This window comes from Mizuhopecten yessoensis, unplaced genomic scaffold, assembly GCF_002113885.1.
Source record: "Mizuhopecten yessoensis strain PY_sf001 unplaced genomic scaffold, ASM211388v2 scaffold2091, whole genome shotgun sequence".
Taxonomy (NCBI): domain Eukaryota; kingdom Metazoa; phylum Mollusca; class Bivalvia; order Pectinida; family Pectinidae; genus Mizuhopecten; species Mizuhopecten yessoensis.
This window is the reverse complement of record NW_018404373.1, coordinates 1,857,130-1,880,255: the sequence shown is the minus strand read 5'-3', so window position 1 is coordinate 1,880,255 and position 23,126 is coordinate 1,857,130. Positions and strand designations below refer to the sequence as shown.

The window sequence follows — 23,126 nt, the reverse complement described above, 5'->3', positions numbered from 1 at the left end:
CTAATGGAAGGGTGTCAATACCATTATCAGGGAATGTAATAGCTTTATCATTTCGTAAAATGTTTTAAAAATCAATTCACAACCCCTATTTACTGACGACTAGTAGGATTAACCAACGAATAAAATGTACAGACAACTTAAAATATATTAGGATTAATTATGAGGACACTATACATAGTAGACATGTTTTATATAGACACTTACCTGATAAAGAACTTGTTTCGTGTAGATACAAGCTATGCTACGCCACATACACATACCTCACCATATCTGAATAATTCGTGTCCGCATCAACTTTTATTGATATTAGTACAGGTGCCACATCGTCTGTTATGGTGTATATTGTCCTTCTTTGTTTATGCCTCTCCTCGGTCTTTTCGTCTTTTGGCTTATATCAAATTAATATAGTTTTCTTGAAAGAAACGCTATATATTGTGTAAACATTGAAGATTTTCCGGACAAAAAAAATGTTCATAATGTATGTGTGAAACTCCCTAATATTTTTTTTCAATCCTTAAAAGATGTCTCATATCTTATTGTGAAATGTAGTTTTGATGCTGTTTATTCACATTCCCATATATAACATTTTACAAGTACGGTTCCAGTGACGTGGAAAAAATCGCATGTAATTGAACGAGGTCTCAAATTTCTACATTCTGCTACAGTCCAATTTACTTCCTGTCTTGGAAATATATGTTTTCTTAAATCTTGACCATGAATGACATCAAAATATAGCTGTGTTAGTAAAGCCCAGTACCGGCGTTCTGAAATGTGACCCCTATTGCCTTAACAATGTAGACAACTGACATCGTCTAGAAATAAACAATTATTATACAAGCTGTGATGAAAGTTTTATTTATTTTGAAGTAAAATTGGTGTATAGTGCATTTTGTGTTCCTCAAAATGTTCTTGGTTTAATTATATGTTATGTAGAACGTTTTCTTCAAACATAGAGGCATTTAAAATTGCAGTTTTCACCGAAATCCCATGTAAACGTTGGAAAAGGAGTCAATCATTATTTATATACTCTCTGGTATATTATTTGAGGTCATTACAAAGGCAAGACCTTATTCTGATATCAACTTCTACACCTTCAATAAAATTTTCAATATCCCCCGTAAGAGGATCGACTCATATTTTATGTTTTAGAAGTTATAGCGACAACACGGATGATATGAGTTGTTAAGTCATTAGGAAAACATCACTTGAATGAAAGACATTTTCCCACTGTCGTCTTACTATTTACTTTGAGGCACTCGTCTACGAGTATTAATATGGTTTTCACTGCTGCACTTCATCTGGTTCCGTCTAAAATATCCAGCTTCGCTTTTCCAAACGACATGAACCGCAATCTGGCTTCCAGAGTTAATTTTCATATCTAAATAGTCTTCTACGGTCTTTTGGATGCCTGTTCTGTGGTTATTGGATTGCTTCCGGCACGGAATTGGTCCTATCTTTGACAGGTTGTGAAGACTGGTTTCTGCTTAGTGTTCTCAAAAAAACATTGGTCGGAAATTCTGTCTTGTCAGTTTTTTCAATATTCTCGGAGACGGTTGTTGACAAATCCCTGTATCTTCTGCTCGAGGTTATTGGTGTCCAGGTCTTCGAGCCATACAACAGTGCTGTCTTCACGTTGGATTCGGAAACCTTGATCCAGGTCTTGGTGAGAATATTTCGCTTCTTTCAAACGGGCATGAGTATGTTGTAAAAGTGGCGTGCTTCATTGTTCTCAATCGTCACATCTTCAGCTGATTCGCCTGTCCGGCTCACAAAACTGATACATAACCTGAAGCTTTCTACTTCATCTAATGACTGGCCTTCCAGCATGAATGAGACATTTCATGTACTGTTCATCGGCATAGTATTGGTCTGTTTGGTGTTAAACTTGAGATCTGTTCTCTAACTTAAATAGAGCTGAAATTCTGTGTCGTATCCTGTATGCCGTTTTGTGTGTGGGACAGCAGTCCAATATGTCGTCTGCAAATTGTGGGTCTTTTGATTGTTTTGCAAATGTACATATTTTACTACTATTACTATATATAAAGTTAATGAAGATAGGTTCCGACTAGAGTCTATCATATGTAAATACGTGCAAGACTCATGCAAGACATTTAGGGCGAGTTTGTACAACGATTCCTATGTTCTTGAGGTGGTTCACTTGCCGACGGCAAGATTGCCACAGTCAGCCAAACGACGTTTTGACGCGTTTCCAATTGTGCCGTCATAAAAAGCTGTCATCTGATTTTGACGTCTAAATAGTACAAAACACTGGGTGGTCCACAAAGGGATAGACGTACCTGTCGTTGATGTACCACATTGGACACGCGTATTTTTCATACGCAGTAGTATTGGGAGAAACGTAGATTTCAAATGAACTGAACAATCCTCATAGTGCACTCCATGATAGCATGCGAGGCATCTTACTAATCTTATTAGCTTGACTCTTGTAGGGTCAATATCTGGATTCGGTGATTCAAAAGGTAATAGCTTAAACAACGATTAGCGCAAAAATTCTTTTCGTAGCAACTTAATTAATACAACGATTACTTGACTACAAAGTATACACACACCTGTATTGCAAGCAAAATTACTATTTTTTAACTGATGTATTATTTATATTTGTAAAAGTCGTTAACGAGTGATTAAGCTAATAACCCTAGGAAATACTCGGCACAGGCCGATGTTTATAAAACCGTTATCATGCTCAATCATGTTTTTTTGTGCTCAAGCCTAATTTCTTGTTTCAGTTATAATCAATTTAAAATCTCATTTTTTCAATGAATTGGAAAAAAAATCAAGACATTTAGTTCCAACTAAAGTTTACAATGTTTACAATTTACTTTTCGATGGTTTTACATGACTTAAGTGCGTTACAAGAAAGCTGGTCTGAGCACAGAACCTGTGCATGAGTATGAGAACAGTTTCATGAATACGAGCCCCGGTGCTACATGTATATTTATTCAATCGATTCAAATTTAAGCAGAAGCTATACAAACGCAGTACCGCCTGACCAATCATCGACCATTTCTTTAGCTTACTAGCTTTGTCTTGGTGGACATACCCGGTATGAACTTGACAACTAAATTATCGTAAAGCCTCGTCATATCGTGTTTGGAGTACATATATGACACAGTACACCAAATAAGGTACCGACAAACAAATGTAGCATGGCCGCTAAAACCCGACCAGTTTGCCATCATGACCCGACAAGTTTGTCATCATGATCCGACAAGTTTGTCATCATGACCCGACGAGTTTGTCATTATGACCCGACGAGTTTGTCATCATGACACCTTGTCACCATGGCTTTTTATGGTACAGTATTCCTCCATTGTATGTCACCTTATCTTAGCTGTAAAATTACCAAAAAGGCTTTCCTTTCCTGTATCTAATAAACCCGGGAGATATGTCATATTGACTTTATTATGGTGCGCCGCGCGCTCCCCCTCTCGTATTTGGTTTAAAGTCTTGGCATTAAAGTGTATAACCCCTAATACCTGAAAAGTAAGTGACAGTCACCAATTTATGGTAAATTACACTCTTCTTCCAAAAACAAGTCTGTTTTACATATGGTCTGGAGCCTCTAAATAAAAACGTAAATGAGAGACTGCCCCAGTATGTGATTTTTTTTATTTATATCCTGTATTACCCGAAAGTACAAATACTTTTCATTTATTGTGATTTTTTAAAAATAAATAACTTACAGTGTACATAATCGATGTGTAGTAGTGTCATTTGTCATTTTTACTTTTAATGTATTTATGGTATTTAGCTATACGCGTTCGTATGTAACGGAAATCAGCCTTCCGTGTAATTTTGTACGTAACGCATTGAGGCAAAACCTTTAGCGCGCGCGCGGAAATAGCACGTGTAAATGCGAGTAAGGTACTGAGCGGATGTGATGTAATGTGTTGTTAACCTGTTTGTCCAGTACGTTTTGTCCATGTATAGTAATCCTAGCGTTGGGTAGTTTTACCTGGCGCACTGGTCACTTTGAACAGAGCGGCCAGAGTGAACACAGCTTATACTAGCACCTATATGTACGTGCAGTACTTTACCTAGACAGCATAGGAATTGAATGAGGTAGCGGGCACTAGAGCCAAAAGCTCTAAACGTAAGTACCCGTGTATAAATATTTGCCTAATTCATTATAGTATCTATTGAATAATATATTTTATTAACGTAATATTTTTGTTTAAAAGTAAAGTTAATATTTTGAAAGTCTCTGTAAATTTAGAAATCGGGCGTGGTCAATTTAGTAGACAAGTGTCGAACGTACAGAACGTGCTTGTTCCAAATTAAAGAGTGGTGTTATGTCCTTAATTCGTTCTGGAGCACATCCATGTGCTCTGAATCCTTTAACCACTGCAAAAATTGTTAAGTGTAAAGTATATCCCTCAGCACCGTATGGGTGTGAATTGTGGCAATTAAAGCAAAATGAAATTTACATGTTAGAAAAAGCACAAAACTTCATTGTCAAATCAATCCAAGGTTTTAATGTAAGAACAAGAACAGATATGTGCATGTCCTTGATTGGTTGGTTTTCTGTAGAAGTATACATCAGCGTAAAGAAAATGTTATTTTTTGGTAGAATATGTTCCATGGAAGTTGGCTGTTTAACACGCGAAATTCTTATCAAGCTTCTATTCGAATTCAACCTGTCTCAATTTAGAAGAGGTTTTGTTCCCGACGTTGTAAATGTTTTACAAAAATACAATTTGTATCATGTTATTGATGAATTTTTGAAGAGTGATGTATTTCCAAACAAATGTCAATGGAAGCGTTTAGTCAATGACCATGTAAAAAACTATGAACAGTTTAATTTATGTGAAAGAATGAACGCTGATAGGGACTTCTCTCGCTTCACTCTTTTACATCATAAGATACAACCGTATGCTATATGGAAACTTGCTTTACGCTTTCCACAATACAGTCCATGTTTTAAGAAAGTTGTTAAACTCTGTGTTGAAATGCGCGATAATGAAAATATATATTTGTGTCATTACTGTGAATCTTTGCACAAAGATACTATCATGCATAGTGTACTCGAATGCTCACACACAGAGCTATTACGTGACCAGCTCTGGTGTGTACTCAGTACTGTAAAAGATATAGATTTTATGTTTAATCTTAATGTAATGTCTAATTACCATCTACTTCATGTTCTTCTTGGTGGTATTTTCAATTATGACTTATCTCCACATGAACTGGAGGACTTTAGAATAAAACCCATTTTTATTATTACTAAAATTCTTCAATACAGTGGTATTATGTAATTTATCCTTAGATATTTGAATGCTGTATACTGAGTAATATGATCACTAATTTACTTGTGTGTACCTCACGCTTCAGCAAGATTAATACATGAAATACATATATTTTTGTATTCATATTAGTAGGCAAGCATTTCCTACGTCTTTCCTGTTGATTAGTGCAACTTACTACCATTCATAATATTGTTTGTATTGTATGAATTAATCTTGTGATATGTATTACTACAACTGAAATCATTGCATGGTTGCGCTGTTTCTTCAAGTTAATTATTATATTGTATGTTGTGTATTTCACACCACTGTGTGACTATATTGTATGACTTCGTGCAACGGGTTCTACTCAATGTATGATTGTATTGTAAGACTTATGTAACAGTAATACTGTCTATACTAATGCTGTATAATGTATAGTGTGATGCTTGTAATACTGTTTATTACAATGTTGTATGATTGCTTAGTACGAGAAGTGTATTACTGTCTATACTATTATATGATATTGTAGTTTGATGAGTGTAAATATGTCTATTATATCAATGTGTGATGTAATGTATGATTAGTGTTATACTGTCTATCATCATAATTATCACCGTATAATGACTGTAATAGTTCCTATTAAATCATTGTGTTGTGTTTATAGTACTTTATGGTACTATTATTATTCTCTTATGTGTGTGTCTGTCCATGTGCATGTGTGTGTCACTATGTAAGGGTGCGACCATGATTGTGAATGCATTTTCTTCTCTTTTCAATAGTGTTGAATTGTACGTGTATTGTTCGTTATTTGTGTAACTCTTCATTTCTGGAGGAAATAAAGGAAATAATAACAATAATAATATTGTTTCCTTTTTATAGTGTTCACTGAACGAGTAAGACTGAGGACTCGGCGGACCTTGTCCGAGAAAACCCTCTTCACATTGAAGAGGTGGGGATTTTATATATTTGTAATTATGCTGTATAATTAGATAAAGTGTAAACCGTAATTTCTATATAATATATAGATTGAATTAACAGTTGTAATAACATATTCAGCTATTGTAACTTATGTAACTGGCTACGGTCAGGTAGTTGTTTGACATGTTTTAAGTTTTATGTGATTGTACGAATGTTACAATATGTATATAGTAAGTTGATGTATTTCATGTTACAGGGTTTTTACACCTAATAAATTAACTATAAGTCTAGGATAAAGACGACTATTACAGATGTTTGTTGTCATTTGTGTACATTTCAATGATGAAAGATCAGCTGGTGATCGGCTTCTCAAAATTGAACAGAACGGAAGGTGGCGGTTTAACGAGGTTGTACTGTAGATCATACTGAAAAACATACTTTTGTACACTGCGGTCCCTCTCAAAAAGCAAGTCTTCTCGTACATGTTTTGAGTTTCGATATTTCATAAAATAAGATATACATTGTGGTGTTTTACTCTCTAACATGTACTGGCTGATGTCAATGTCACAATGACTTTAGTATGTTACACTGTATGACCCTTCTGACTATGTGTCCTCATAGCTCAGTTAAAGTAGAACTATAACATGATTCATACAAGCACTCTTTTTATGGCCCTCTAAGTACCGAAAAAGTAGTTCTATCAAACGTGTCCCCTGGTATGAAGATTGTGTTACTTCATGTGATATTACACGAAAAAACGGCCAGTCACATTGATATTATTATCGTATACTACAATATGGCCGCTCCCATAACAAATATATACGTTTCTGTTATAAAACCCATAAATGAATCCTACCAACCAAACATGTTGTTATAATTCAGTATAAACTATTACACGTGAATATTTTAAATGATCAAATGAGGACGGATATTCCCGATTGGTTTCTGATTGGCGTTTGCATTGTCTCCTGGGTGAAACTGGTAACCATAGAAACACGATCTTGTTCCAGAGCACTGGCTGTTCCGCCATTTGGTGAAGTGTATTTTTAAATGACTAAGGATGGAACGGCACCTTTTTATCATTTATGATGGTAAACAGCACAATGTTTCATTCCAACATATCCTCCAAGATGTAATATGTTTGAACGGAACTGTATTGCATACAGTCATAAATGATTAAAGTCAAGATTAGATTGGCATTGTTTAAGACAACAAACGTGTTGTATAAAAATGTCATTTATCTTCTCTTAAACTCAAGTAAACTTGTTATACTAGTAGCAGATCCTCGACACGATCCCGACCCTCATAGATGACCTGGACTCTCACTTCCTTGTTTCAGAGATATGTGCACTTTTCTTAAACTTAGGAATTCTGACCCTGCCCGTTTTAAATATCCTGCAGTCAACACCTACTCCAGAAAAGCTTTGGTGTGTCAACAAGCTGCCGATTTTATGCTTTATCTACAAGTGTGGTGTTTGTTAATGTGTACCAATTGTTTGAATAAAGATAAACAAACTGACGGAATTGTAATTTTGTTTGATAATCTTAACTTGTTTTAATTGTTTGCTGTTCCTCTTATACCTATCACTGCAGACATTTTAACGAGATCATGTCGTCTGATATATTGGTACAGCGCTGATATAAGTTTGGTATGTTTTATGGGGGTTGGTAAGTGTCCTTAGAAGTAGGGGCCACTAAACTCTTCTGATTTGACCGGGGTATCCTGCTTTTTCCTCTTCGATTGTCGTCTCCATTTCAAACCAACTGGGGACACCTGTCGCTAACACCAACTTTCCTACCATTTTTGCATTCATTACAGAACTCAGCAACTGGCACGTGTATAATTAATTTTGTTGAAATCTACCCATTAGTAAAAAGGTAGTTAATCAGAATGTAATATGATCTTCTGATTGCTGTGTGTAGATATGCACGGGTCGCATTCACGATCACCCTCAACCTGAGACATGTCAACATGTTTGTGCATAACGTATTTTGTTGAAATCGACCCATTATTAGGACAATTATTGCAGGGAAACCAGCAAGTCATTTTCAGGTTTAAAACCTCTTTAAGTATGCACGGATCATACCGACAATCAAACTCGGTCTCAATCATGTTTATGTCGATGCGCATACCAGATTTCGGTAAAATCATGCCATCTTTAGGGCAGTTATAGCAAGGAATTAATATGTGACAGAGGACAGACAGGCGGAAGGGCCCAAATTAATATCCAGTTTTCTTCAAAAAGCAGAGGGATAACAAATAACGTTAGTCACTAAACCCAAATAGGTGTTTTATTACTTACTATTTCAAGGGATTGTTCTGATTACTGACAAGTCACGGATAGTGGTAGCATCCATCAGTTAGTGACCACAGATGGCTCAAAGACACTATTGTCCACATGGGTCTAGACAGTTTTTCTAGAGGTCCTAGACTTGACTATCTGGAGGACAAGAACAACAGTTTGTACCATTATAGGTGAAAGCGTGCCTAAGAATAGTTTAAACCTCTCGCACTCAAGAAATTTGCAACTCCTTTAGGTCCTAAACTTGGATTGGGTTCCCATCAAACTGAAAAATTATCACTCTTGATGGGCATGTACACTTGAGTATAGTCGGCGAAAAATTGATAGGAAAGTTGGTGTTAGCGACAGGTGCCTTAGTTGGTTTCAAATGGAGACGACAATCGAAAAGTCTATATCGACTGGCTACCAGTAAAAAGATATGAAAAATTTAAGTGTTCATTACTTTGAATATTTTTGCCATAAATTGACAGGATGCTATTTAAGATTTGTATTTAATTATTGCTGTCACAATTATTATACTTTTACATATAAATATTTAACAAATTCAATTCTTCAGTGATATCTAACACCCTGGCTAATTCGATAATTAAATAAATCTTCATATTTGTCAGAGAAGGCAAGTTTTAACAAGGGTTCTGGATCACACAGATTTTTCTGGGTTTTGTTTTCTTTTTGCAAGGTTTTTTTCATTCGGCCTAAAGGAAAAGATCTTTCACTATTACCTCCTTGAAAAGGCTCAGACATTTATAATTACAAAGAGGTTTTTACAATTTTCTAATAGGAAAATCAATTACATGACTTGGATAACTGTTGATGTCTAGAATGGCAAACTGGATTTTCTGCTTCATGACAATTTCTGTGATTGCACAAGATTTAAAAGGAGCTGTCATATTAGCATTAGTGCCCTTTCTTTATATTGCATTATTGCTCAATTTGTTTTCAATACTCCATTTTTCATTCAATTATTATCGTTTGAGTTGTCTCCCCTTAAAGAAACTGAACTTGATCAATAATGGTTTAATTTAGTACATCATTATCACAAAAGACATGTTCATGCTCTAAAATAAATGTTCTTGTTCTAATGTCTGCTGAAGCTCAATCTAACAGTTGTTTCTGTCTGGTAACTAATGCCAGGAGCCCGGATTGTTATAGGGGTTACAGAAAATGATCATGATGACATGGTTTTTCATAGTATCATTACTTCAATGGCAGGGTAACTAAAATCTTGAACAGAGTTTGTACAGGAATTTTACTATAAAATTAAAGTCTTTTCTAGGTTTTTTTCCAGTTAAATCAAGGCCTTAAGTCTCCAGCCATTTTCAAATTTTAAAAATACAGAGACCTGGATGTGTAATCTGGTTGTCTCTAAACTCACCATATAAATACTTTACAACCCTAAAATCTTGGAGGATATTCCGAAAACCCCAGAATTAGTATACAGTCATAGTTTAATGAACATCTTGTCCAATTCTCGGCTCATTTTGATCCTTCCATGATTTTTTTGTTAAATTTAGGGGGTTTTAGGGCCTTTTCATTTATTGTTTGGACATTTCAAGGCTTAACTAAACCCTGTTCAATATTGTCTATTTTCATAATCTGTTTGATCTTTTGTGAAAACTGAGTGCTTTCATATTTCAAATGATTATCAAAGGAAAAAAGCATTTTTACACTTTAAGATGGTTAAAAATGGCCACAATTAAAATATTTGAGTTTTCAATCCAATAAGTTAATGGTGCTTTGAACAACAAGATCATGACACTTGTTGTTAAGGAAATCGTTAAGTTTTGCATACAACTATTTTTAAAAACATAAGAATAACCTTCTCCAATGAAATTAAAAAACTGAAGACATAATTAAGTCTAGAGATGATATTTTTAATGACATGAGAACAAATGAATTTCGAGAAATGATGTAAGTTCTGTCGATATTTGTCTATATTTCCTCTGCTGCCTTCCTCAATTATTTTCTAGACATCAGTCTTCTTTGGGTGGTTTAGATGATGCTACAATGAAGAAAAAAGTCAGAATAACAATCATATTTTCTTGGTCCATATTAGGATTCTAGCAATGTTTAGATAAATACTGTTTAATCTAGTTCTACAAACAGACATATTTAATTTTACCTTAATTTTAGGTTAATATAAGTGTAAATGACAATACACATGAAAGAGAATGGATAGACAATAACATACTCTATAAAAATAACTGTAAAAATCTAAATAAGCAGAGGCTCACATAGATATACCCCTACCCAATCCCTTTCCCTCAACCTCCCACCCCTCTTTTCCCTCGATCTTTGTCCATTTAACCTGGACCAATGGCCACCAAAATTTTAGGTGTATGAACTAAATGTATTCTGGGGTCTGTGAGATATCATGTGCACAAGCTTTTTACTAATGATGAATGATAAGAATTAGAAGGGGTGGGTTGTTTAAATACAAAATCTAAAATCACTTATAGGATATATCTTACATTTCTCATCCTACAATAAAAACTCTGTAAACTCACTCCTGCCTTACAGCTAGAACTTGTGTTCTCTAAACTCACTCCTGCCCTACAGCTAAAACTTGTGTTCTCTAAACTCACTCCTGCCCTACAGCTAGAACTTGAATTCTCTAAAGTCATGCATGCCTTACTACATGAACTTGTGTTCTCTAAACTCACTCCTGCTCTACAGCTAGAACTTAATGTTTCTACATTTATTCTTGCACTATAACAAGAATCTGTGATCTGGAAACTCATTCACGCCCTTCTTCTAAAACTTACGATCTCTTGACTCATCTCTGGCCTTCATCCTCTGTATGAATCCATGGCTCTTGTTCTTTCGGAACTGTTCAAACGGATCTTTGAGGTCAATCCCTATTCCTTTGTACATATCTTGTCGGTCACGTACATCACCACTCTCGATGGGGTTCACAATTCCCTGCTCGGCCGCACCCAGTCCTCGACCTCCCCATCCTTAAAAGTACCACAAAATGATTTTGTCAGTCACTTGTACATGCATTATATAACATAACATTTCTATACAGGAATGTAGGATCATCTCCTTGGTTAATACTATTATAATATTTTTCTCTCAATAAAAGAAATACAATACTTCTAATTCAGATTTAAGAGACAATTTCAATTTTCTTCTCTGTATAATCCAGTCTCATCATGTTAAACTAAAGAAATCATAGGTACATGAACTTCCCAGTTTTGTTCAAAACTTTTAAAACTCAGCATTTTTATATCACAAGATAAATTTCAAAACTGAATTTAACAAAGAACACCTAAATTCATGTTACACTTCTAGTTGTTAGAGAATTTGGAACAACATGGAATATTTTTTACGGAAATATTCATACTAATAGAGTTAACTTCCTTTCTATATCACAGTATCAGAACAAATTGGGGCCATAAGATTTAGTTCTATTCTGCAACATCTGGATAAGCACAAGAAAAATTGCCTAAATATTCAATAGCAAAGATAGGAAAAAACATTAGATGAGGAGTCGTGAAGATACATTTTTGTCGTCATCTTTACAATGTAACCTCCTAATAATAATTAATCAATGCATGCTTTTACTTTGATGAAGACATTTTTTAATAAAAAAAATACTTCATTTGAGTGGCGATCCTCGACTACCATATAAGTATTAGAAAAATTGCTACAATTTAACAGATTGTAACATTTCTATATGGTTATCTCCCCTTACCCATTTTCATGAGCATCTGGTGCCCTTTGTTGTCCAGTCCAAGCTTGGAATCTGTAGGTGTCGGAGCTGGACCGCCCACCCTCATAAAACTGTCTGCCGTATTGTTGTCAGTGCTGAAATCACAACTTAAAACATTACCTTTCCTTTCGCCACAAATGTATGATGACAAAAGGCCTTCATCACGTATCAGTGAAAAAATCATTGAAGCCAATTATACTCTTTAGGTTTTTTCTTATTCAAACTTTTCGATATCTGCATTTTCTCCACAAAAGCAATTAGTAATCAAACAGCTAAGTAGTGTGTCTCCATCATCCCAACCATTGAAGTGACTTCCTTGATGGTGTCTTTTGTTATATGTTAAACATGGTGTTACATGGGAAACATATAGAGGATCTAAAATGTTCCCATTACTTATCATTTTCATGGAACAAGATTAATCATTTTATCAAAAGTCAAATTGACAGGATACTGGATAAAGACTCTCTTCATCATACAATTACACATTCAGCCAAAGCATGTCCAACTTCAAAGTCATGTTTTACTGTTCTTTATGGCATTACAACATATGTAACTGTATGGTGGGAAATGTTTGCTCCATTTTGTGTTCATCCTTGAACAAGTGAGTGAATTCAAATTGTTACAAATTATAAAATATATCAACGTTACTAATAATAACATTACTACACTTTTTGTAATTTCATTCTTTGATCTGCTAGAACAATGCAGTGAGATAAAAATATACTTCATCAACAGAATTTCCTGCAAAATAATCGTAAATGGTCCAGACATATTGATATCTACATCGATTTATCAAATGCAAGTATTGTAGTCTCATGCAACTTGTACATAAATATGAGAAAGAGGCAGAGACAGACGCTCTCAATACCATAATACGTCCCATCAAAAATGTTGATGGGTTTACATCAACATTCTGGCTCTTGACATCTCTGTAGAATTTGTCGTTAAATTTTCTGAGCTGAATCATGAAGAACCTTGTACAGTCCCCCATTACTTACAATGTGCCTAGGGGTGGTGTGGGGCTGCGTGACAGTCGTTGTGTAACCTTGACTGGGGATGGGGAGCGACTGCTAGGAAGGTACGGCAGGGGGGACTCCGACCGTTTTACTGGCATTCTCTGCTGATGTTGTTGTGGAGGGGGAGGTGACCTGGACCTCGACCTGAAACACATGTCAGACATGGTATGATGGGAGGTAAGTTAGTTTCTATACCTAGACAGCTATATATTCCCTAATCAATGTCCAATACTTTGACAGCTATATACTACCAAATCAATGTCCAATATTTTGCCAGCTATATATTACCAAATCGATGTCTAATACTTTGACAGCTATATACTACCAAATCAATGTCCCACACTTTGACAGTTATATATTCCCCAATCAATGTCCAATACTTTGACAGCTATATATTCCCTAATCAATGTCCCACACTTTGATAGCTATGTACTCCCTTATCAATGTCTGATACTTTGACAGCTATATATTCCCCAATCAATGTCCCACACTTTGATAGCTATATATTCCCCAATCAATGTCCCACACTTTGATAGCTATGTACTCCCTTATCAATGTCTGATACTTTGACAGCTATATATTCCCCAATCAATGTCCCACACCCATTTCAGATTAAAGTTTGAAGAGGTTTATACCATGGAGCCCACTTAATATTGTGCAAAGTATAATATTTTTCCCATGTACGAGTAAAACTTTGCTAAATATTTTACCAACATTCTGACAGATACATGCTATTTTTATTACACTTATAATAATATGTATTTGTATTAATATCTCCCTGTGTTTACACATCTAATTACATTTGACAATCATTGGGGATTTCACTTCCAGTTTGGTCCACCTAAAAACGATGAAAGTCACTAGCTTAATTATTATAATAATCACAATTATTATGATATTTTTCTCTGGCATATAATATCATAGTATGTGGGTTCTACTGTATCACCTAGATCTGCTTTGTTGGTTTCCACTGTGATACCTCCACCGAGACTTGACTGGGGACGGTGACCTTGACCTTCGTTTTGAACGATCTGGTTGGTTCTGTGGTTGCTGTGGTTGCTGTGGTGATGGTTGAGGAGATGGTGATCTTGAGCTAGAGCTTGAACTCCCCTCAGGAGAGGGACCTCTCCTTTCTCTCTCCTGCTCCTTCAGTCGACGTGCCCGTTGTTTGGCCTTGAAGAACTCGTACAGACCAAGCTTCTCCCAACCCTCACTGAAACCATGGCAAAACAAGACATTAAGAAACTATTTTTAACATACACTGTAGAACATTCCATGCAGATGTTGAAAGTAAAAACCCTATCTGGTTATTGATCTCAAATTGCAAAATCTCACCAAATCACAATATCTGATTTGAAGTTGCAACAAAATTTGAAAAAATTCAACATCTACTCAAATGAAATCTAATACATGTACTTTAATTTAATGAAATGCCAAAGCCATTTGACAGACATGATATACAAGAGTTGTCTCCCCTTAGCTAGTATTTATGATATTCTATTTTAAATAACTTGATGAATAAAAAAAACCACCTATTTGTTGACAATAATTAAATGATGTGGACCTATTTCATCAAGTGATTGCTATCCTTCCTTGGATAGAGGAGAGATTTACCTGTCTCTAGGACGGTCATGGTTGGGAGGACTATAGAACGCTTCAACAGCAGCCAACAATCTCTCACTCGGAGGCATTGGGGGAGGCAAGCGGATATCCTTGGGGTCCAGGGACTTGTACTCATGGTCCTCTAGCTAAAGTAGAATGTATTTGATCTTTATTACAGCCTGTTACTGAAGAATAATTTAGAAACATATGACAAAACTACTACTGTTCAATACAAGTCTCATTTCCCCTCACAAGTACCAAAGGTTGCCCAATAATGCTAACTTTCAACAAGAAAATATAAACTGAAGTTTTACAAATGAAAAAGGCTTGATATTATGTCAGAACTGTAAAAACATTTTATATCGATAGGATTTTTGATTTAACAATGTAAACCTTGCCCTTTCTAAGAAAAAGAGAGCTATGATCAAAAATCAATATTAAAGACTTATTCTACTGGTAAAAAAAACTCTGTTTCCTACAACAACTAAGCATGTTATAAACCACAATGTTGTTACCTTTATAAGCGGAGCCATCAGTCCAGCTGGTAGCTCGTAGTATGGTACTGATGGGGTGAGGTCAATCTCAGGAGGCGGCCCTAGCACAGGAGGTGGACCGGGTAAAGGGAAACCTGGGGGAGGTTTGCTAAAGTCAGGGAGTGCAAACTGTCCTGGGGGCGGTGCTTGAAAGCTTGCAGGGAATGGAGGTGCTCCTATGGCAGTTGGTGCTCCTGGAGGGGCAGTGGAACCTGTACCCTGGGGTATTACTGGGGGTGCAATAGGTAGCCCGGGGGGAGCCACTGTAATTCCCTGTGGAACACCACCTATTCCCTGGGGTGCACCAGCTGAAAAATAAATAGTTTTGATTAGTAATGTTTGTTATTTCAAAATTTAACCTAAAAACACCCTCACATGTAGTCAGCTGGTTAAGATGTTTTTTACCTGTATTTTATTTTGTTCATTGTTATAATAAATAACAAAAACAAAATCAGGAGATACATATTTGAAAGCATTGCTGGCAGTTTTTATGCTGGCAGTGTTTCACAGTTGTGATTTTGTGTTTTTTATTTATTACAAAAACTTACAAAATGGAATACAAGGAAAAACATTCTAGCCAGACAAAGCATGCGAGACATAACTTCCCTTGGTGGCTTCAGGCCTTGGGGTCCAACACCATAAAACACCTACTCATTTGAGATATTTGTGTGCACACAACTTCGTCCAAATCAGACCGGAAACTAATACAGTGATGACTAATATTTTCTTTTTACAGCAATTGACTTTGAACTTTGATCCATGATATTTAAATGCAAAATCATTTAAGGTATTTGTATATTTGTTACTTGAATTAATTTTTTTTGCTATAAAAGGAAAAGTGCAGGTAGTGGAGACTAAAAATATACTCTGCTCACAGAAGTCAAACTGTTGAGGAGGTGGGGCCACAAATCCAGGGGGCGGGGCTCCAAATCCTGGTGGTGGCTGGTTAAACCTGGACGTCTGTTGTTGGGGCGGACCAGTCTGGAAATAGCATGTTAACACACAAATGTGATTTATTCTGCCACTGCAGTCATTTCATGGTATACCAAAGGGAGATCATTCTGCATGCAGTTAAAAAGGTCTTATATTTTACCCTTTCAATTTGTTTGATTCTATAAAGATGAAATAAGTTGCTAAGGTAAACCTTACAAATGTTTATTTGAAAGAGTAATGACAGGTAAGTATATATTTCTCTAAAACTCTCATATCAGCGTATATCATTTATGAACGTGCTATCACTTACAATGAAATATTCTCAAGAAATTCCTCCTCTCTGCTGTCATATTCATCATTGACATGTAGATATTCAAATTACTTGTGTGCATTGTATGTGCTGTGTATCATATCATATTTCAAACATCTATGTAAAGAGAACTCAAAAGTGTAAATATAAAATGAGTGTAGATCTGTGTTAACATAAACCTTTTTAATTATCACTCTCCAAAAGTTTTATAACAAATTCCTACAGAGTTGAATATCTAAGGCTAATGTGACAATCGACACCTGACCTCACCTGGATTGATTGTACCGTGGTGATCTGTGGGGGCGGTGTGGTCATCAGACCTGTGGAAGTAGGGGGCAGTGAGGAGGTGACCACACTGGCCGGGGTCATACCCGAGGGTATGGAGGTGGACAAGAGGGGCGGCTGTGAGGACACCTGAACAGCTGATATGACTGGAGCAACACTGACTGTCTGGGGAACACCTGTAAACGGAGTCAATAACACTGGTTATCAATGTTGATCATATCCATATCATAAAACACAAAACCTGCCAAATCAGCACAAAAATTGATAAACAAAAGATCATTCATGGGTACTTTCTTTTGTATTTTATAAACTATTTTCCTGATACAAACTTTCAAGGTCATGATATGTTTTTACATATTTTAATTTTAGTCAAGTTCATTGTTTATACACTTAATAATATATTCTTGGTTTAACTTCAAACGGAAAATCCACAGAAGATAGCAGGTAAAGTGAAGGTTATTCAGCATCCTCAACATTTCTACCAAATCTACCCTGAGGTAGTCATACAATAAAACCTAAAACTGTATCACAAAAAATAAATCTTTGGAACATTGATAGACCTGGCATTGGCACCCCAGGAAGTGATGTGAGGGGCTGTGTTCCTGGGGCGACGACCACGGCAACAGCCTGTTGCTGTGCCTGTTGCTGAGCCTGCTGCTGTTGCTGGACCTGTTGCTGTAACAGCTGCTGTAGCTGTTGTTGCATCTGTTGTGACTGGCTGTTGAGATGGGAAGTGAAGTCCAGGTGCTGTTTCTGAAGCGAGCTGTACTGCTGCTGAACATTGTTGCTGACCATACGTACAATGTCTCCATGATCAGTAATCAGGGCTGCCTGGTATGCGGACAATGAGGCTGCTGGTTCTCTCAGTTTCTGGAAGGAAGAAAACAAACTTGAGCATTGGAAGACCGACTAGAGAAATACTTAACACACATTTCAAAAAAGAACATAATTAGATTAACAAATGAAACAGCAGTTACATAGTCAAAAAATTGTTAATAAGACAAATTGTTAATGTGATAAAGCATTCCTGATGAATAAACACAGCAATTATTGCAGTCCTAATTATTTCAATAGAGGTGAAAACAATAGTACACCAAAGATATCTTGTGACAAATGTCCATTTAAATGATTATACATCATCCTGCGCCACCTGTAGTGGTCCACAGCCTGAATACAATATCATCTACTGTACATCAATGTGGAAGGATGAAATGGTTGATAGATGCAATTTGAATTATTTTTATTTAAAATTCAAACTCCAACAAAAAAGATAGGACAGACAGGTGAGGATTTTAAAAGACTATCAGAGTTATCTTTCTTGTCCCACGAGTTACTGGTCACTGCAGTATCATAGGCCTGATAATAGTCAAACTTCTTCTGAAAACTGCTCCCTCAATGTTCAGGATGAATTTTAACTGAGAATATACAATTAAAAAAAAATCGTTTTTTCTTTTCTTTTTTCTTCAAAGAAAAAGTGTTCGTACCTGCGTTACTTGCCTTAGAAATTATTAATCTCAAAGAATTATGAAATGGTGTCCCAATCAACAATTTACAGCAATTTTCAAAGAGATTTTGAAATAGTGGCACTCTTTTGATAGAGTTATCTTTCTTGGCATACAAAACCGGTTTACATGAGAAAAGGGCATGGTCAATGAGATCAAAACACTTGAACCATATCATATACCCTATTTTCAAAAGTAATTTTCCAATCTACAATTACTCTTCACTAAAAATGTTTGTAACTGCTACAAAAAAAAGAATTCCACAAAAATAATGTTAAAAGTAAGCAATAATCATAGATTTTGTTTTTGGATGGCATCATTTTGTTATATAATCTGTTATTCTGGGAAGAATACTCTGAGTTTTAAGGAACTTGCTATGGATACTCATTGTCTCAATTACAAGTTTAATTTGTATGATTTGTCGGATGGTTTCCCATAAGTAAATGAATAAACTTGTGGATTATGATGTTAAACAGCTAGTGTTGTCAATAACATTTGGAGTAAGACGGCATTTCAGAGGTATACACGGTGGGTCAAGGGGTAGATCGAAGCCGTCCAGTATACAGTTTTAGTGAAGTTTCTATTTATAGTAACAGGGACCTTTGACCTTCGGACCTGAAAAGCAATCCCAAGCAAGCACTATTGGTAAGGAAGCATGCACTGCATGAAGTTTGAGTTTGATCTGTCAAAGGAAAGTCAAGTTATCGCACGAAATCAAATTTTCTATTTGTAGTAACAGTGACCTTGACCTTTGACCTTCGGACCTGAAAAGCAATCCCAAGCAAGCATTTGAGTTTGATCAGCCCAAGGAAACTCAAGTTATCGCACGAAAACAGATTTTCTATTTATAGTAACAGTGACCTTGACCTTGACCTTTGACCTTTGGACCTGAAAAGCAATCCCAAGCAAGCACTTTTGGTAAGGAAGCACTGCATGAAGTTTGAGTTTGATCGGCCAGGGGAAACTCAAGTTATCGCACGAAAACAGATTTTCTATTTATAGTAGCAGTGACCTTGACCTTTGACCTTCGGACTGAAAAGCAATCCCAAACAAGCACTTTTGGTAAGGAAGCACTGCATGAAGTTTGAGTTTGAATGGCCAAGGGAAACTCAAGTTATCTCACGAAAACATATTTTCTATTTATAGTAACAGTGACCTTGACCTTTGACCTTCGGATTGAAAAGCAATCCCATGCAAGCACTTTTGGTAAGGAAGCACTGCATGAAGTTTGAGTTTGATCGGCCCAAGGAAACTCAAGTTATTGCACGAAAACAGTTTTTCTGTTTATAGTAACAGTGACCTTGACCTTTGACCTTTGGACCTGAAAAGCAATCCCAAGCAAGCACTTTTAGTAAGGAAGCACTGCATGAAGTTTGAGTTTGATCAGCCCAAGGAAACTCAAGTTTCGAAAACTTCTGTTCGAACGTCGCTCAGGACGCTGACGCCGACAAAGCAATATCTATGTGTCACCAGCTTTTCGCAGGCGACACAAAAATCATTGTGTTAGATATATGTCCCATTCAGTGTGCTCAAAGCTCTGCTTCTGTACAGGTGTCTGAAGGCTTCCTATGTAACATCAAGCCACAAGATCCTAAACTTCCACATTAATGCAGATACTCACATAAAATGTTATCTACCTTTTGATAGTATGCATAAAAAATTGGCAAACTAGGGTATGGGAAGACAAGACGTGAACTTCAAAACTTTGACTCGATGGTTTGAAAGGATGCAGCATCTAGTAAATCAATTATTCTAGGAACTGCACTACTTTTATCCTTACCAATCATTCTGGTAAAAACGACCATACTTATTTTGTTGCAAAGAAGAACCTAATCTAATATAGTTTTTCTCCTTTTAAAAAAATATGTATAATGACAATGCATAAAGCTTTGACCTTTCTCAACATTTGGTTATCTCCCCTAAAGGAGGGGTGTTTTCTCCCTTTAAAATTGCATGATTCACACTATTTTCAATGTTTAGGACATGCATTTCAAATTATGGTTATCTCCTTTTAAACAGTATGCTCCATTGTATCATTTACATTACTTGGACCTTCACAACGTAATCATCTCCCCTTTTCACAGTATTTTTTAACACATCACCGATAAGCCTGAAACCTTCAAAGTTACACAATTATGTCCCTTTAAATAGATATTTTCACCACATGAAGGACATATATGATCACCTATAAGCCAGAAAACTCCCCCGATGTATAATTATGTCCCTTTAAGCACAGTATCATCACATGACCGACAAGCCTGCAACCTTCCCCAACGCGTGATAATCTCCCTTTTGATAGTATGATTCACCACATCACCAATAAGCTTAGGACCTTGTCCATTACAGTCAAAATCATGTGCTGTAATTCTAATTATAGCTGATAGCTCGGGAAAGATGCTCATCACCTTTGGAAACAAAGATGTTGTTGTTGTTTATTTGGAAATAATCAATGCTGCACACGTCAGATCATGTGAGGAGAGTTAACGTTGTTAATGGTCTGGATCAGTTCTGTAATTGCATCAGTCATGCCATGCCATTCCAATAGATCCGCTTATCACTCTGTTTGTAACTACGTCTATATGTAAAGGTTTAAAATCTATGAAATTCTTTTCTGGAAAAACATATATCTGACATTTCCAAGATTGGGCGATAGAAATTTGAACTGCTTTAAAGTTAGACTTTATTAATTCTACAACAATCATGAAACAAAGGTTTCTTAAATTTAATAATCTCTATTGTTAGCCCATATGAAAGCACACAGGGGTTATAATTCAGTGGGAGGAAAGTGGAATATCTGAGGAAGCTCAGGTGGGAAGGTTAGCAACCCATACCTTTTCACATCTGATTGAGGAATCAAACCACAGCTACTTGGTGGAAGATGTACATCAACTGTGCCACCCCACCAGAGCTGTTTTGTGCAGCAAGATACAGAGGATGCGGAGGTATAATTCTAGAGGACTGTGACATAGCTTTATTGAACGCGATAACACAATAAGATACAGCATGGTGAGATTAGAATGCTGAACATAGAATTTCACCACAAAGCAAGCAACTTCATTATCATAATGAAAGATATGTTAAGGAACCAAATTTATAACCAAACCAAAGTGTGAAAATTCAAAGGTTATCAAAATTTAGAATGCCAAATTAATACATATTAACAATCTAATTTAAATAATCACGAAATATAAGTAAAACAAATAACACTTTATTATTAGTAAACATAGAATTTTACAACTTTGTTCATATTTGTCTTAATTAAAGAATATAAACCATCCATGATTTTTTTTAAACCCTAAACCTGACACTGCTTCCTGTAACAGAACTCCGTAAATTATGTAATCCATCAAAACTTTTCTTCGGCTACTTTTCAGAAACCATTCGAGAGCAAATGATCGTTGAGAACTTCCATTGACGTCACCGTTGCTCAGGTGAGGAGTAGAAACTCGGAAGTATCCATTTCAAAACATAATGTACTTGCAAATAGTTCAGGAAAATTAAAGTCAGTCGCACACAATTATTCCAGCTGTGTTCTATTCGTGCACTGAGAACTCCCTGTTGGTGTTAGGTATAACACAAATCCCAGGTATAAACCCAACCTGGCAAAAAACCATCACAGAACTGATTTAAACCTGAGCTAGAGGAATCAATTTCATCACGTACAGGATTTAATCTAGTTAACATGCTGGTACTGAGCTTCTGGATTTAGCAACCACTTTTACTTAGACACGAAATACTAAAATTATGTGTTGGTTTACCTGGTCAAATTTTCCATTTTCATAAGACACCATTTATCTGAAAACTAGTATTCTTTATATGATTTATCCAAAGTTAGCTTTTTCTGTACTTTTTTTGGCAATATGATAGCTAGAATCATTTTGAATCTGAAAGCAAGCATCAGGTAAAAGTTAAGGAAATAGCTTAGGAAATATGCTAATGAGACTTAGCAGTAAACAGTTTATGAAACACGCTGATGATGTTTTTTCAGTCAACAGGTGCTGTGTGTGGGTGTTTTTTATACTAACCTACTACATATAGCTATTTACAAGCAAAATCTGGCAGCTGAGCTATCATATGAAATGTCACATTTTTTCTGTAGGATTATATATAGATATAAATATATCGAAGCATGTAAAGGGAATTTCTGGGGATTTTAGGAAAACATGATATTAACTGAAATGTGATATTAAACAATGTGACATTGAAACCAATTCACTGTATCTGATAGTATCAAACATGTAAGATAAATGCTGCTTAACTCATTCAACCCTGAAGACACATTTGAACTCTTCCAATTCAAAGGTTGGAATAGTTCATTATGAAGTTTGGTGAGTGAATCAGTTAATAAACATGGGGGGGGATTCATTTCAATAACATGTAACATTAACAATTTATTAGTATTCAGACTTTTTTACCAACATATAATAATTCATGGAGGGATTGTTCATCTTTGAAATATTAAAATACTTGTGACTGATTAGTGTAGACCTTGACAATTTTTTAATTACTTCTAAGCATCGGATTTGACATAAACCATTTGAAACAAAGCAAAGAACATGAACGATTCACTTGCAGGCCTTCAGGACGCTTTTGAGCAACAGGCCCAGAGGGCCTGTATCGCTCACCTGAATATGTTTAAAATAATTGGTATGAAGTAGGTGCTGTAAATACATATGAAATTTCAGCAAGATCCATTTCAGTACTTGAGATATAGCGAGAACAAACTTCAAACAGAGCCCCACCCCGATGCAACCTGGGGGGGG

At 35.9% G+C, this 23,126-nt stretch overlaps 1 protein-coding gene across 1 annotated transcript in view; it reads right to left on the bottom strand.

Moving 5' to 3' along the window:
- Positions 1-10,330: 10,330 nt before the first annotated feature.
- The window catches only part of LOC110445183 (calcium homeostasis endoplasmic reticulum protein-like), a 115,499-nt gene continuing 102,703 nt past the window's right edge, over positions 10,331-23,126 (bottom strand). The window contains exons 10-19 of the mRNA XM_021489657.1: positions 17,422-17,731; positions 16,847-17,037; positions 16,209-16,314; positions 15,316-15,641; positions 14,813-14,946; positions 14,145-14,411; positions 13,181-13,342; positions 12,165-12,277; positions 11,233-11,424; positions 10,331-10,469 (exon numbers count right to left, since the gene is read on the bottom strand). Coding sequence (XP_021345332.1) covers positions 10,441-10,469; positions 11,233-11,424; positions 12,165-12,277; positions 13,181-13,342; positions 14,145-14,411; positions 14,813-14,946; positions 15,316-15,641; positions 16,209-16,314; positions 16,847-17,037; positions 17,422-17,731 — 1,830 coding nt within the window. The 3' untranslated portion in view covers positions 10,331-10,440. The remainder of the gene's footprint in view (positions 10,470-11,232; positions 11,425-12,164; positions 12,278-13,180; positions 13,343-14,144; positions 14,412-14,812; positions 14,947-15,315; positions 15,642-16,208; positions 16,315-16,846; positions 17,038-17,421; positions 17,732-23,126) is intronic.